At 34.3% G+C, this 16978-nt stretch overlaps 1 protein-coding gene across 4 annotated transcripts in view; it reads right to left on the reverse strand.

Moving 5' to 3' along the window:
* Positions 1 to 15555, reverse strand: part of LOC126766102 (transcriptional regulator ovo) — a 133668-nt gene extending 118113 nt beyond the window's left edge. For all 4 annotated transcript variants that reach the window (XM_050483887.1, XM_050483884.1, XM_050483886.1 and 1 more), the window contains exon 1: positions 13643 to 15555. In XM_050483887.1, the coding sequence (XP_050339844.1) occupies positions 13643 to 14944 (1302 nt within the window). In that variant the 5' untranslated portion in view covers positions 14945 to 15555. The remainder of the gene's footprint in view (positions 1 to 13642) is intronic.
* Positions 15556 to 16978: the final 1423 nt, after the last annotated feature.

Raw genomic sequence — 16978 nt, forward strand, 5'->3', positions numbered from 1 at the left:
AGTACATACATACATATGGTATATGTAATGTGCATAAAGTATAATATAACCTCCTAAATATTTGTTTTCTTATACAAATATGTATGTATTTCAGCATTAGTTGCATAGTTGTTTTACTCGTTCCAAGAAAATTCTCACTTTTTTCCTAACCTATGTAAAAATCGTCCATATAAATCGCTAAAAATATTATATGTAAATATGTTATTTATTTATTCATAATGAAAACTGTAACTTGCCAAACTATAAGTCCTAAAGCGGTCAATCAATGCAAAAGTTTCGGTTTGAAAAGGAAAATGCCTGTTTTTAATTTATTAAATTTCATAAAAATAAATTTTGTATGCGGAATGGTTTCTAAAATTTCGCTTGGGTATTAAACAACTTTTTTGCTTGTTTATTTACATATTTATTTTCATGGCATGTACATATATGGGATAATTGCTGTTTATCACTTTTGGCTACTTAACAAATGTAGTTATTTCAGCTATTCGAATATTTAATAGTCAAGTAAGTTAAATAATTACCGAATTTTCTTACATTTTTTAAATACTAAATAATTAAAATGAAAGAGAGTGAAACATAAAATAAACCAGTAAAAATTTGTTAGAAAAATTTACTAATTATCGTAACAAAACAATTACATCATGTTCTTCTTCACACTCAAGAGTCATTTTTCTTAGTCTTAATTTTTGCGTTTTGTCGTTACTGACTTTTGTTACAAAATTTTTCGTTACAGATTTCGTTGGTTGCCGCGCTTTTAGTTAAAATTTGTTAAAATAATTTTGCTGAGGATGTCTCTTATAGAACTTCGTTTTTGGTTGGTTCATAAAATATAGTATTGTTTTGGTAGTTTTGTTTGAATTATTTCATGGACATTTAATTATTTGATTGGATTGGTTTAATTGTCATTTGTTGTTTAAAACTTTTTAACATAACTTTGGAATCACTGAAATATTTATACCTTCTGTATAAAAATTTTAAGTTAGGTTGAAAATAAATACAATTTGTTAGATATTTCGCATTAACTACCAATTTTTCTTTATGTGTTGAGTATTTTTTTAGTTCTGATTTTTCTTATTTTGTTTTAATGAATGATTTATCAACACAAAAGAAAATAATACAATAAAAATGGGCATAATGTATCCTATTTCTCTTTGTTTGTTTAAATACATTCTATTATTTAATTTTGTTCACATTTTTGTAAATCTCAGTTGTACATGATAATTTCACTTGAAAAGTTGCGAGTCCTACAAGCTGCTGGTAATAAATAAGTATTGATGAAACAGCAGAGACCAAACAGACTGGTAAAAATAAGCATAGATTAAATAGACAGAGATCATACCACTTTAATGTTGTAATAAGTAAATTTCCAATATCGAATACTATTTGATAGGTTTGCGTTTTTCATACAAATTGTTTGATAAAGGTACAAAACGTAAACATAACGAGCACAGAAGTGGCGAATATAAGATACCATATACTCATATGTATATAGTACACAGCTTAAAGTACTGATCTCATTAACAATGTAAGGATCAATAGATTTTCCTAGTTCAATATCTTGGCTAATCAAAAATGGTTTTAAAATATTTAATATTTTTAATATACTAAGATAGTTCCAGGTTATTTCGTATACTACAGAGTATCTCTACTAAAGTACTTTTAAGATTCAAAAAGCCCAATAATTCATTAAATGACACGGTTCTATAAAATAAAGCTCTAGATGTGTTAGTAAATTTTAATGTTTTCAACTGCCTAGATTACGAAAGTAATTCGGATGACCTACTCAAAGACAATGATGTCGGCCAAATTCCCAGAAATAGGAAATATGCACACTAAAGTTATTTTCTCAAAATGAACTCAATATTTTAATGTCAGTTAATTTTCAAAGCAGAGTAAGGAAAATTTGAAAGGAGTACTTAATGGTCCGGAATTTCTGAAAGATGTCGATTTTATCAAAGCTAAGATAAAGCAATCATCTGAATAAATTTTCGGATAATTAAGTGTTAAACGAAAATAAAAATTTAAAAATAAAAGAGAACAAATTTTAAAAAAACCATTTATAGTTTCATGAGCCGTGGGCACATATACATACATATGTCACAAATCGATTTTATGTCTAGGGCAACAGAACCACTGTCGGACCAGTGTTTATGCTGATGGGCATAAGGAAAATGTGTTGAACTCATCAGACTGTCCGCGTTAGATATCTAACATCTGACGGAGGAACACACTTTATAAGAAGAAGAGAGCTGATCCGAGTGTGTACTGCCACGCCCACAAAGTGCCATTAACCGAAAATGTTTAAAACATGATAACTAAGCACCAACTGTCAGCAAAAAACGCCCTCTAATAAGTTTAATGTACATACTTACATACAATATCCTAAACCACTAAGGATAAAAGAACCTAATTCGCCTAGCCTACCCCCGCTCTCCAAATCTCGGTATTATTAAAAATTACTAAAGGCGCGATAAATCAATAACTAAATATACCAGAGACATAAAATTTTACAGCCGAGATAGTATAAAAGAGCTTTATATAGGAGTCGGTGTAAAAATTGGATGATATGCGTGGCCCCGCCCACTTTTAGGTGCAATCACATATCTCGGGACCAGCCTAATTAATTTCGACTAAATTTGTTTCGTGACATTATTCTCACATTTCTATGTCAGAGTGCAAAAATTGGCGAAATCGGACTACAATCACGCCCATATAGCACAATTTTAAATTCCATTTGATTCTTTCAGTTTCCAGTACACAAATCAAGAAGCAGTAAAAATATAATAAAAAATGCCTTTAGAGTATGTCATTTTATGACCAAAAAATTTACAAATCCAATAAAACTGTTCAAGCAATAGATACCGAATATGTGGACTCCAGTCGTGAGTCTAAAGTTGACTATTGACTGAAAATATCGGTCAATATATGGGATATACAAGTGAAATTTAGAGAGAATCTTTTTGTGATAATAGTATTTCTGTGTATCTAGAATGAATTGAATCGAGTCAACACTTCTCTGAATCCCCATATACGTAGTATAAATATTTTCGAACTACTGGGTGAGTTTATAGTATACTGAATACATCGGCCAATATGTGAATATCACTGAAAATGAAATGTGACAGAAAGTTTTGTCAGCACCTGAAGGAATTTCCCGGTCTTCGACCTTAGCAAGCTGAAAGAGTATAAAATATTTGGTTACACCCGATCTTATCTCTACCTTACATGATGTAAGATGCCTTTCTAATCATTAAATGACTACAGCCTGAGACATGCATTTTTCAACTAGTTATGAACAAAGGTGTTAAGTAATGATTATTTATTTTATTTACTATCGACAAGTATAATATCATAATTTACAGTAAAAAATTTAAAAATAATTATGAGTAATTATTTCGAACTAATTCAAAATAGTCGATGTAATTTCAAATTGTTTTTTCTGTGTGAAAGTAAAGAAATAAAGGAAAATATTCAGTTACTATTTCGTTTGCCGACAAACTTGGTTTTTCTAAGAATCCATATAATGATAATTAAGTTTTTTGTTTATCAATCGCATACCAAAAGCTATCTGTTATCTTTTTTTGGGAAATATTAGTATTGTTTTAACAGTTTACTATTAAATAATTTTTCCGCTATTATCATTAATTGATTGGTGTCATCACGATTATCGGACTCAACTAAGCGTTTGGTTTACCAATTCTACAAAATTTTAATGAAACCGTTATTGCGCCACTGCTTGTGGGATGCATTTGCAAGTGCGTAAGAGTGCTTATACTGTCTGCAGCGACCATGCTTGGGTATACATCATATAATATGCATGTTTAGTAGTTCGAATATACACATAAATAAGGAAAAGGACAAAATCAATCGACATTTGCATTGTTTTGACTGCGTTTTTCTTACGTGCACGCGTCGCTTCTTGCAAATAAGAATAAAGAAAATTAATAAATAAGAAGGACAATCGACAGTGAAGAACATAAAACTGAGCCATGACTTTTTGTAATTTAACTTTCTCTATAATGTTTTATTATTTACACTTCATCGCCATTTTACATGGTTATGAATGATATTGCTCATTTTGGGGAACTAACGGTGCAACTGCTTATATCCACACTGTGATTTTTGGTAAAAAAATTATTATAATTAATATTTTTATTTTAATATTTTTACAGAGGAAAAGGTTTTTAAATAATACTGAAAAAGTGAAAATTAGTTAATATTAATGAAATAAAGCCAAGAATAAATTTTTTGAAGAGATTTTTCGCTAAATCGAATTTGACAATGTTCGCAATAGAAAATTTCCTGTATAACAAACATACTAATTTCGACTAAACGAGCAGTTAAATCGAAAAAAAGCTGGCGACCAAAGTCTTCATTTAACTAAAATGAATGCTGAAAAACGCGTGTGCTGAGAAAACTAAAATGGAACTTAAGAATTGCGCATATTTTCGTTAAACTCAAATAAAAAAATGTATAACATATTATAAACTGAATGTACCGGTCGTTTTGAAGCTTGCCTAGCTACATTCAACGCGACTTTGTTGCAACCACAATTTGCTACAACAAAACTACTGCATGATAAACAGCTGTGCGCCTTTGTGGCACAAATCAAGTGATTATTCTATGTACACACATACATACATATATTCTTTTTCTGCACATAAAAACATTTGGAGGATTAAATTTTTTATAATAAACTCTGCGCCTACAAAAGATAAAAAAATGCAAATGCTCTAAAGGTAGAGTATAAAAACCAATGCCAAAGTTTACAAAATTCTATTTTGCAACAAAATTTACACCTACAACGTTCACAAGAAAATACTGTTATCTTATTATGATATGCATGCGAAACATGTTCAGCATAGTAATGTATTTCAAATTTAATTAGACATTTGCACGAAAAAAAACAAAACGGAGTTGGGGTTAACGAATTTGAATTAGAAAGCAAGAGCCTAAAAGTATGCAACGTCTGCCGCATTTTAACATTTAAATGATACAGAAATTCTACTTGCAGGCAGCTTATTTTTTTACTCGTAGTTGCATGTGAGAAGAAATATTTACTTAAAAACTGGTATTTACAGTTATTTGGATATTATTCAAGTGGTTGCCAGCTTGGAATACATAACTTGGAAACTCTTTTTAAATGACGCTGCTGTTCCAAAATTGACTTCAATATACAGCAGCCGTAGCTATTTTAGTGCGCTTAAACTCTAAAAACTATGTATTTAAATGTACCGGAATTCGGAAAGTTATAAATAGCAAACAAATACAATTAAAGTGTGAATCATTTCTTAAATAACTTTCGTGTTTCATTTCGATGTTTCGCTTAAAAAAATGTTTTCGCTTAAGAAAAATTTATACGATTTAAAAAACAATAAAACCCACTCTATGCTATCGAAATTATCTATTTGGCATAATTTTGTGCTTCATTAATAAAACTTAACATATACGTTTTTTTAAATACTTAAGCAATAAACACTGTTATTTGAATTTTGCGGTTTTGTAGTTTCAACGCAGCGAATTAAATATGTTAATTATAAAAGAAAAATTTCACTGAAAAACTAACACGTATCCCGATTTATACAATCACAAGTGATATAACAAATTATATTGATATTACTTTGTTTTTAATTCTTATTTGAAAAAATTTCTATATTTTGAAATTGAACTTTTTTGGTTTTGTTTTGATTATCAGCAATTCGATTTAATTTGCATTTGTTCATGGCATTGTACACCTAAAATAATTTTCGATGCTTCTTATTCAGTTTTCTTTATTATTCCGATTTATACACGTCTCATATGCGATAATATACTTTTCGCTTTACTTGTATGTATTTATTAACGCGCGCGTGTCCTTTAAGTTGCATGGTTGGCACGAATTTGAAAATCAACTAAGGAAATAAATTGTGTTTTACTTGCGGCAGAAGATGAACGGGTACTAATACGGCTTTGGCGTTGTTATTGGCTAAGAAATCGTTGCGCGGCTAAAAGAAAACGCTCAAGAAGGTAAACGCAACGCAACGCTTCGAAATAGCAATTTCGTTTTTTATTTCATTTGCGTTCACTTTACTTGGACGAATACTTTGTAAGTATGCCGCTACTGGACCGATTTAAACATGAAGACACCAACTTGGCGGTGACCGCGGCGGCTACGGCAGCGACACTTATGGTGGCTTTGGCGGCGTCGTACCGGGTATGGGGTATAATGTGTTGTTGGCGCGTCGCACTCAACTAAACTGAAATGGGACTACGGGACATGCAACTGTAAAGGCCAATGCTGCCGTTGACGCCAACGCCGACACCATCACCTTTGATTTTAACAATAACCCCTTTAACTATTACGACGGCGTACAAAAAACAAAAAAAATTGACTGCTTACCGTATATGTCTACACCGTGCATTATGCAAAGACGTTGAAAAATTTTCAAATAGATGCTATTTCGCTCTCCGTTGACCCAAACCTTCCGCCCTCAGCAACCTGCCACTCTTTTGTAACGCATTGCAGCTAATGCCGTTAACAGCACCCTTTCCGCAACAGTTTCCGCGAACTTTTTTCATACCAATTTTCTTTGCCAAAGCGTTTCTATCTGATTTTCTTCCGTCTTTTTGGGTGTTTTTTTATTTAAGAAGTTTAGCAGTGAAGACTCGACCGACCGACAGAGCTCAAACAACAAGAACTACACCACCATGCTCTCTGCCAGACTGATGCTAACGGCAGTACGTGCGTGTTACCCCTTCAGTGTTGGCAGTTTGAATATGAGTATCCACATCCTTCTGCTGCCGTTAACGTCTAATATCGACGCCGTCGTTGCGTTGACGCTAAGACATCGCTACGTTTTTCTTTTTATTTTCCTTCTTCTAATAAAATAAATACGCAGACCAACAAAACCAATATAGTCTTTGCATGTACTCGTGCTTTTATATAAAAAGTAGAAACTTCTCAAAAACGCTGTTAAATACTACGAATCAACCCGAGTGAATGAGGCGCAGCGCTGTAAATATATTCAAGGAGTCAAGTAAGAATGACACCATAAAAGGGGAAGTCTAAGCTGCATCGCCTGCCTTGGCGCGCCTTAACGCCTCCACTCCTTATTACTAGCCCAAGCATAGTATGCTAGTAGTCGAAGTCGCTTTCGCTGCTGAGAATTTTTCTCTGGCTGATATTACGACGCTTTTGTTAGTGTTTGTAACTAAGACGAACGCTTTGCTGGTGTGCGTGAGTTCCAATTTTTATCCACAAACCGGTTACTTGCACTTGTGTGTGTCATCGAGTGTTGATATGGGTACATGTATACTTATACGTACGTAATAGTGAGTGCCTTCTTGTACTTTTAACAGGGAGTTCGTTTTTTACTTTATATACTTATATATGTACAGACTACCCCGCGGGCACATGCGTTTGTATATGGTAGTTACATGAATTTTCTTTGAGCTTAGCCTAACTTTCCAACAATGCCGAAACCACCACCATCACTATTATTTCCACCGCAACCATTGTAACCTCAACTACTCTTACAACAATTGAGGTATACGGCACTAAGGCTTTCCTTTTTCTTCACTCTACGTTTTTTTTTTGTGCGAGTTTTTACTGTGTTTTGCACAGAGTTCCCCTCTTTGAATTTTTAACAATTGCTTCTATATTATTATTGTTTGTTTTTTTCTTTCATATTAAAATTTTTACTATTTCACCCTTCCCATACTTTTTTAGTTACTTCTTCGCTATTGGGACATATCGCATTCGTGGTGGGTTTATTTGCCCTTTCTCATCTAACTAACGGTCACTAAAATTACTAAATGTTAATAGGCACACATAGCTTATTCGTGCTGCTTGTGCTACTTCTTTGACGTAATTACACTTAACTACATTAAGGGAAACTGTGTTGAAAATGGAGGTAGCACGAAACTAAGCTATATATTCTGGATATCGCGGAGAATTCTTCCAAATTGACCATTGAGTGCCAGTGCTCAAGTTTTCAATTATACACTCAGAGTAATGTTAATCAGAAGTAGTATAGGATATACATAGTTATGCAACCTGTTAGTCACCAGAATGAACTGAACTCAAGACTGATATTGTACTAGAAAATATTGTTGTACCACAAATTGGAAGATGATAATGTTCAAAACTTAACTGTATGAAGCTATGTTTAAGCAGTTGGTTATAGCGTTTCCATCGAATTTGGTTTTTTAGCATCAAAAAAAAACATCTCTGAAGTAATTTGGGGGAATGTTGGATAAAATTCTGGATCAATTCCAGTTACGTAGAACTGACTGTGGTGGGAACGTAAATTCGTCGGACTTGACGCAAATCGACTAAAGTCGTTGCGTTTTTTAAGCGAAATATTTGTTAACCGTTTTATTTGAACATCATACCTGTAGAACATGTTCCAGTGCTTGTCGATTATATTGAACCGACTGCTGTGGGAACAGTCTAAGGAAGACGCTTTCATTATAGCGATATTTCTAAAATAATCTTATTTCTATATATTCCAATACAGAAAATATGTGCCGCTTCTCCTTGTATGTATACATATATGTATATGTATATGTCCAAATGTTGTTGAACACTAACCTAACGCAACTTAGGGTTGATTTTTGGAACGAAAGCGTGTCGCTGTATGGTCAAAGGGCGCCAGAAATAAGCTTAAACGACTAAAATGCATTCGTACGCTCTACATGTGTGTACAGTTAGACATTACAATTGTACGTGTATGCATGTTGGTAAACTTCGGCACACAACGAGTCCACAAATATCTGTAGTAAGATTTTTAGTACGTGTAAATGTCAAAAATTAGCAAAGAGCTAATAAAAAATAATTCACTGTAGCCCCTTCGGATGCGGCATAAAACTCAATAGCTTACTTTCTCCGTCAGCGTAGTTTAAGTAAATACATATGTAAGTATTTCACTTCGAAAGTTTTATAATGATCAGGAATGTTGCTCTCTTTTGATAGTTTCCGGTGTAGCAATAACTTTTGCGGTGTCTCTTTTAGAAAAAAAGTGGCTATTGTTGTACAGTTAAGTTAAATACACAAGGACTTTAAATTCATAACATTAACATATTCTGAGAATATTGACAATAGACCCCGATGGAAATATAATGATCAAGGTTCGATAGCTGATCCAGGGAAGGCAATTGGACTACTATATGTCGTTCTTTGTGAAACCATAAATTTCGCTTTTAAAAGAAAAAAATATGATCTAAGGATCCGAAATCAAATCTTAAAGTGCGTTTTAAAATTTCTTTAAGCTCAACAGCAGCAACTTTGGATTACATTATTTTAATAAAACTGATTTTTTACTATATTATAACGCTTTGAGGCAGTGGCGGATTAAGTATTTTGCCGCCCTAGGCCCTGTGTGATTAACCGCCCTTTTTAAAGGATGAAATTTTATTTCTTTGAGTCCGTTCATATTATTAAGATATAATATTTATTTCATAAAAGTATGATTGTTAAACAATACAAATAAATATTAACAACATAAATAACAGTCAGTTTTCTTAAACTATAATGTATAACTTAATTTTTAAATATCTTCTTTCTGGCTTTCTTCTGAGCAAAATCATCATTTATGTCGTTGTAATCAATTTCTTGAACTAGTTGGGCTTCAATTGGCAGTAGTGCTAAAGCATTGAGTCTCTCTTGGCCCATACTTGCGCGTAAATACGTTTTGACTCTTTTCAAGGTGGAAAAAGATCTTTCTCCGGAACAGTTCGTAGCCGGAATACTCAAAAAAATACGTAGAGCAATGTCTACATTTGGATAAACATTTTGAAGATTTTGAGAATGCAAAAATTGTATATAAATTGTATATCTTTGAGTTGACAGGGCAAATGAATACATTCATTCGCGAAAGTATCGAAATCATCAGAATACTTAGTAACTAATTCATCTGCGCGAATTTTTAATTCATTGGTATCTATTTCATATAAATTGTCCTTAATCCCATAGAAAACCTATGGAACGATTTTAAGATTAAAATTGCGGCTAAAAATTTCTCAAATTTTGAACCTTTATGGGAAGATATTAAAGAAGCTTGGTACTCCATCCCAAAGAAGAGGTGTGAGAAGTTGGTAGAAAGTATGGTACGCAGATGTAATGCCGTAATGCATTTTACAATAATTGCGAATTATTGCTTTAAGCTATAAAAGTTCGTTAATATTCGTCAATATAATTCACAATATTGCGAAAATGAAACATCAATGTTATTAAATTTTTATTTTCTTCAAATTGCTTCTATTTTTCAAAAAATTGGCTATAAAATGAATATATTCATTTATTTGATTCTATAGAAATCATTTTTAAGAATAAAAATTTTTTATATACACACAAAAAGATGAATTTTAAATGAATACTTATATCAATTCATATATGAAACACCGGAATCATTGAAAATAAAATAAGAAAACATTGTGCAATTTTAGAAGCGGCTCACTTGTAAGATTAACTTTACTAAAGATACAACAAGTCAACAGAGCTTTGAAAATTCGTCAGAAAAAGCTTATCAATATTCAATTATTTCTGTTATAAAACATTTTTTATCAGTATTGCACTCACGAATAAAAAAGTTAATCAGAAAATGAATTACATTCTATTTCATAGAAATTTATTTGTAAATTTATGTAAAAAAATCAGAATAAATCCTTAAAATATATTGTCGTTACATTATATCAGATTTAAAATTTTGACATTCTGAAAAATTTGCCGCCCCCCAAATTGTGCCGCCTTAGGCCCCGGGGGGGGGGGGGGGGGGGGGGGGGTCCACCCCAAATATTGTTTCCTTTTTTGAACACAATTTTTTGCTTTAATTTTGCATGATTCAGCGTTGAAAAATATACACAATTCTAAATTTTCACCCTTATATGATCAACCCCTGATTATTAATCGCGAATTAAAAATTGGTTTGTTCCATCCACAAGATGGCATTCGAAAATAATAATTGTATTATAGTATACTATGATTTTATAATTTATTAACTTAAATAAAGTATACTTTTATTTCTACAACTAAATTAAATCCTCCACCAATGTTTGCTGGGTCAGCTAGAATAAAATCAATCTAGGTAATTGTCCGCTTGGATTAGTTCTTAAGTATAGTTGTTTTTGTGTCTGCGTCGGTTTTATTGTTTCATTATACATTTATGATATATATAATACATGTATTTCTGATTTTTGTTTCCACAATAACAAAAAATAAAAATTCATATGTGCATATGATTTAAAATATTGGGTAGTCGAAAAAAAGTCTTTTCGTATTTCGTCAATAGATGTCGTTGCAGTCGTATATCTCCAATATATTACCAATAATATTCTGTCATACCATATAGTGTTGGAAAGGTGAGATCTTAAGCTCCATTTAACCAACAAACAAAACATAAATTCGGAGAGGTTGAAAAAAGTTACAGCTGTTCAAAAATGAGTTAAAATAATGAAGACATTCGCTATATTTTGAAATTTTTGTATGAAAAAGGAAAGAATGCCACACAAGCCAACAATGATATTTGTGAAGTTCGCGGAGACGATGCTTTATTAGTTCGTGTAGCACAACAATGGCTCGCTCGCTTCCGTTCTGGAAATTTCGATTTGAAAGATGCACCTTGCTCTGGTCGCCCTATCGTTGAAAAAGTCGATGAAATTATGGAAAAGATTGACCAGGACCGTCACATAAGCAGCCATGACATCGCTAAGAAACTTAACATTCATCATCAAACGGTTTTGAACTATTTGAGAAAGGCGGGCTACAAAAAAAACGATGTTTTGGTACCACATGAATTGTCTGTGAAAAAATTTAATGGACCGAATTAACATCTGTGATTCTTTGCTGAAACGAAATGAAATCGAACCATTTCTGAAGCGAATGGTAACAGGAGACGAAAAGTGGATAAAATACGACAATAATGTGCGAAAAAGAACATGTTCCTAGTGTGGTGAAGCTCAACAAATGATCGCAAAGCCAGGATTGACGCCTCGAAAGGTGTTGCTGAGTGTTTAGTGCGATCGGAAAAGAATCATCCACTATGAGCTACTCCAGCCTAGTCGAACGATTGATTCTACATTTTACTGTCAACAACTGATGATATTGAAGCAAGCAATCGAAAAAAACGGCCAGAACTGATTAACAGAAAGGCTTCGTCTTCCTTCAGGACAAGGGTAGACCACACACATCTTTGATAACTGGGCAGAAACTGGGAGAGCTTGGCTGGGAACTTTTGATGCATCCACCATATAGCCCTGACCACCATCGGACTAACATTTGCTTCGGTCAATGCAGAACTCCTTTCAAGAGAAGTCTTTGAAAATTACTTGTCGCAGTTTTTCGCCGAGAAACCAGAAATGTTCTACACTGATGGAATAATGTCTCTAGCTAGAAATATGGCAAAAAGTGGTAGACCAAAATGATACATATTTGGTTAATTAAAGTTCATTACATACATATATAAAAAAAATAAGTTGAAGTTTGATTAGAGATACGAAAAGACTACCCAATATAAAGTCATATTCCACGCGCCTAAACTGTGCATAATATACGAATTTGATAGACGTTTCACTTTGGGGTATATTGAATGATTAAAAAAAGCAATTGATACTATTTTTTTCACATATCCTAGTGAACAAAATTTCGTTTGAGAAATGATAAAAAAAAAAAATAAAAAAAATTTCGTCTTCAAACATTCGTATTTTATACATGAGCTGAATATTGAATTTTTATGCAATATATGTTTATGATTTGCAGTTTACTTAAAAATATGCGAAATACGAAACGTCGTTACTATATTACATTATTTCCACGGAAAACTACTGATTTCGAACTTTTGACTTTTCGCACAAATTTAGCAATAGCCAAATCTTAGGAAGCTATGATAATTGCAATTAAGCAGTTATTCAAGGAGTTTAGGAGTTGCAAATGTTACTTAACGGCTTACAGCAAAGTATTATACACAATATAAGTATTTATATAGTAAATTGGATTCAAAGTTGTGTTCGTCCACATTGATTCTGTTATATTGTATAACATTTTGTTCTCTTCTCAATAACATCTGTACATTCAGCTTTTACATAATAATGCTTAACATAAAAGTGTGTAGCTTTTTCAGTGGACTTTATTAGCTTCTCCTGTTGTTTATTTTGCTTTTGTTCCATTGATTACGTTGACCTGGCTCAATGCCAGAAAATGTTAAAGAACATTTGCGCCTTCTCAATCCTTTAACATATTCTGCAAATGCTGTGAAATATCGCTACTCTTAAGCAACTGTTTGGTTAGCTTTAGGAAATGTATGTACGTATGTAAATGCAGTTAGTAGTGGCAACCATAATTTTTAACAGAGTTGGAAACTTCGGACTGTTTCGGATTTCTTTGCAATTTACAAATAAAACCAGTATTTTCAACTGTTAAACCGAGTTCTGATCAGGGTTGGACATTTTTTAGTCCCGGAAATGTTAATTCAACTATTTTTTAATGAATTATTTGCAATAATGGACCTGATGAAATAATTTTCTGCCACTTAGTAACTTCTTTACCTGCAGTTTCTGTAAATTATTTGTTCTATTATATCCAATTTTCAACACTGTACATTTCTAATTCATACGGCATTAAAAATATTATTGTATACATAACAAATACAATTAAACCTATGATACACACCTGGATTTCATTGACCAGCTTGTCGCTGTTGTACTTGATGTCGGGTGTTGAGCTGCTCACGGATGGTGTCAGTGATTGCTGTGGCGAATGTAGCGGTACAAGCGCGGTGCCACTGACACCGCTGTGCACGAGCGGAGGGCTACTGCGCCCTGCCCCCATTTCACGATGTTGTCCATTAGATTGCTGCAGCTGCGATAGCGTATGCGAAGGCAGTTGTTGGTGCTGCTGCTCCTGTTGCTGGTGATGTTCGTGTGTGGTATTATTAGGTCGTGTTTGTGAATTTTGGGCATGCGTGTGCTGCTGATGCACACTACTAGAGCTGCTAAGACCGCTCACCGGTTGTGTTTTGAGCTGATTCTTGAAGGCATCAGTTTCATCAGCAGCGCTGGTACTAGATGCTAAGTTCTGCTGTTGTAGTTGTTGCTGCAGCTGATGGTGCAACGCGTCGATGGCATTGTGTATATTCGGTTGGTATTTTGACTGTTGGGGTTGGTGTTGATTACTCGCTGCTACAGAAGCCGCCACTGCTTTCATTTCTTGCTTGACACTTATGCTAAGTCGTTCACTGCTTCCAGCTGTATCGTTGCAACTGCTGTTGCGATTCCCGCTGGCATTATTATTGCATACAGCTGAGCCATCATGTGTTGAGGGGCTGTTGGTGCCAACACCGCCGACATTTATGCCGTTGGTGACATTCTGCAATTCATTTGATTTAACAACTCCACTCAAGTGAACGGCCGCGGCCGCAGCGGCTGCTGCATTGAACAGTAAATGATGATTTTGCTGATGTTGTTCGTGTGATGGCAACGCTGGTAGCGTTGAAGATGACTGTTGGTGTTGTTGCTCATGATGCGGCACGGCCGCTGTCGTCATATTGCTTAAATGAGGAGGTTGCTGAGTATGCTGTGTTTGCACCGAAGGCTGATTATGTTGTTGCTGGGCTGAATGCGATTGTTGTTGCGGATTTTGTTGGTGATGGTGATGCAGTTGATTGGTAGCAAGTGCGGCGGCGGTATGGAGGCCGAAAGGACCGCGCGCTTGTTGCCAAAACTCGGCGTCCATTTTGAATAGTTGGGAGCGATGCTGGTGAAATAATTGCTGATGCTGCTCGTTTTCTATTTGTTGTTGTTGTTGTAGTTGGAGCTGGCTGTGTTGCACGTACCCTTCTTCGTGATGTTCGTGCTGGTGCGAGTGATAGCTTTGGTTTTGATGATGGTTGGTATGCAATTGATGGAAGTGATGTTGTTGTTTTTCGTGTTGTTGTTGATGCTGGTTTTGTTGCTGTTGTACGACCGATGTCATTTGAGCATGCAATGCAGCGGCCAAAGTGGATGCCACTGGCGGTATATTGAGTGCATTTGGTAGTAAGACCTCCCCAAGCGATGGAATTCTCGGTGTTGGTATCTGCAGTTGGGATATGGTACTTTCGTCTGCCGCTGTTATCAATTTTTCTGTTGATACCTTACCAAAGTTGCTGTCGTCGTTTTGCTCCGCTTTATCTACTGCGTTTGCTATCACGGCCGCCGTAGACACGCTAATCTTGTCCTCGGTCGTCTTCGCCGTTTCTACTTTAATGCGTTGTTGAACGTCTATACTTAAATTTGTTGCTGCTAATTCAGTTGCTACTATTGTTTTTTCTATTGGTAATATCTGTGCTGGTACCTCTTCTAACGCCGCCGCCCCCGCCGCCACTTGTTCCTCTGCGGTTATGATGGCTGCAGTGGCACGAAAGTCAAAATTGGATTCTATTGCAAGCTTTAATTGCTGCAGCAGCCACTGATCAATATTATGTGTGTGAGTTCCATGTAGTTGTTGTTGTGCTATTTGACCCAGTGTGGCTATCAATGTGGCGAATACACTCGAGTCGTGGATTAAACGCTCGCAAGCGTTGTGGTTACAGATGTTGTTCTCAGTGAAACAATTATATAACTACTTGACCTATAGTAATTCGTTAATCTTTTTGTATATTGATTTTTCCAAAATATCAATATTAGTCTTTCGCCACACAATATTTCGTTATAAATAGACTTTGGTTTGGCTGTATTAGTTTTTAAGATCACCTGTGAGATCTACTACTTGTAAGTCGTTTTTAGATAGTAGATATTTTTAGATTATTCGATTATGCTTTGTTTGATTTCACTACATCAGTGGGTTGATTTATTTTAGTATTTGTTGCGTATTGTTTCCAATTAATGAAGTATTCATATTCTCTTCATGTATCTTCGTCGTTCGGCGTGTCTCTGTTTAAAAAATCTAGCGTACTTTTAGAATGACAAAAAAGACATGTTTTTTTTTAATCTTAACATTCATTTAACGCACAAATTGAGAAATTTGCGAAATTGAGGGTAACTGTCGTATTTTTTTCTTGTCAATAAATTTATTTATGCGTATAAATGAGTCCAAAGATATTGAAAAATAAAGTAAAACAAGTAAGTAGTGGCTAAGTTCGGAGCAACCGAACACTTTAATCAGTGAAATACTTTCAGGTGTAAAACCAATCATATAGAGTAAAGTCAGCCAGATGTCCGAAAATCTTGAAATTTTTTACATAGGGTCTAGGCCAAGTTTTCGCTCAAATTTATCTATTTAAGGCACAACGATACATTGTTATGAATACAACACGCTCTCAAATTTTCGTTGGGAGAACTAACATGTTGGCCGATATATGCGATAAAAAGTAAAAAAATGTGTTCCCACGACAGGGTCTAACAAACGGGAACAAGATCGAATTTTTATCCGACCAACGACTGTCGACTCGGCACCATGCCTCGAAATTACTTCAGAAATGTTTCTGCCACTACAACAAATCTGTGAAAATGGATTATATCAAATGATAATCATGCCCATTCCCCATATGATGAATACCTTAAAAACTACTAAAAGCGCGATAAATCAATAAATACATTAAATCTTACATCTAGGATGATACAAGAGAATTTTATAGGAGACGGAGTCAAAATTGAATGATGAGCGGGCACCGCCCATATCTTAGGACCTGCCTGATCGATATCGACCACATTTGGTACAAAATATTACCATGCCATTGCTATGTTCAGGAACACAGTTTTAAATTCTATCTTATTCTTTCGATTTTCAAAATACAAATAAAGAACCAATTAATCTATGGCCCGATATGGGATATGCGCTTAAAATAGGTCATTTTATGACCAAAAACTGTGCAAATTGTACCAAAACTATTTAAGCCCCCAGATACCGAATATGTGAATCAAAGTCTAATTGCGAACTTTTTATCGAAAATATCGGACAAGCTGTGAGATATATTATATAAATTTGAAGAGAGTCCTTTTATAATAATAGTATGCCTATATGTCAAAA

The sequence above is a fragment of the Bactrocera neohumeralis genome, unplaced genomic scaffold (genome assembly GCF_024586455.1).
Source record: "Bactrocera neohumeralis isolate Rockhampton unplaced genomic scaffold, APGP_CSIRO_Bneo_wtdbg2-racon-allhic-juicebox.fasta_v2 cluster11, whole genome shotgun sequence".
NCBI classification, from domain to species: domain Eukaryota; kingdom Metazoa; phylum Arthropoda; class Insecta; order Diptera; family Tephritidae; genus Bactrocera; species Bactrocera neohumeralis.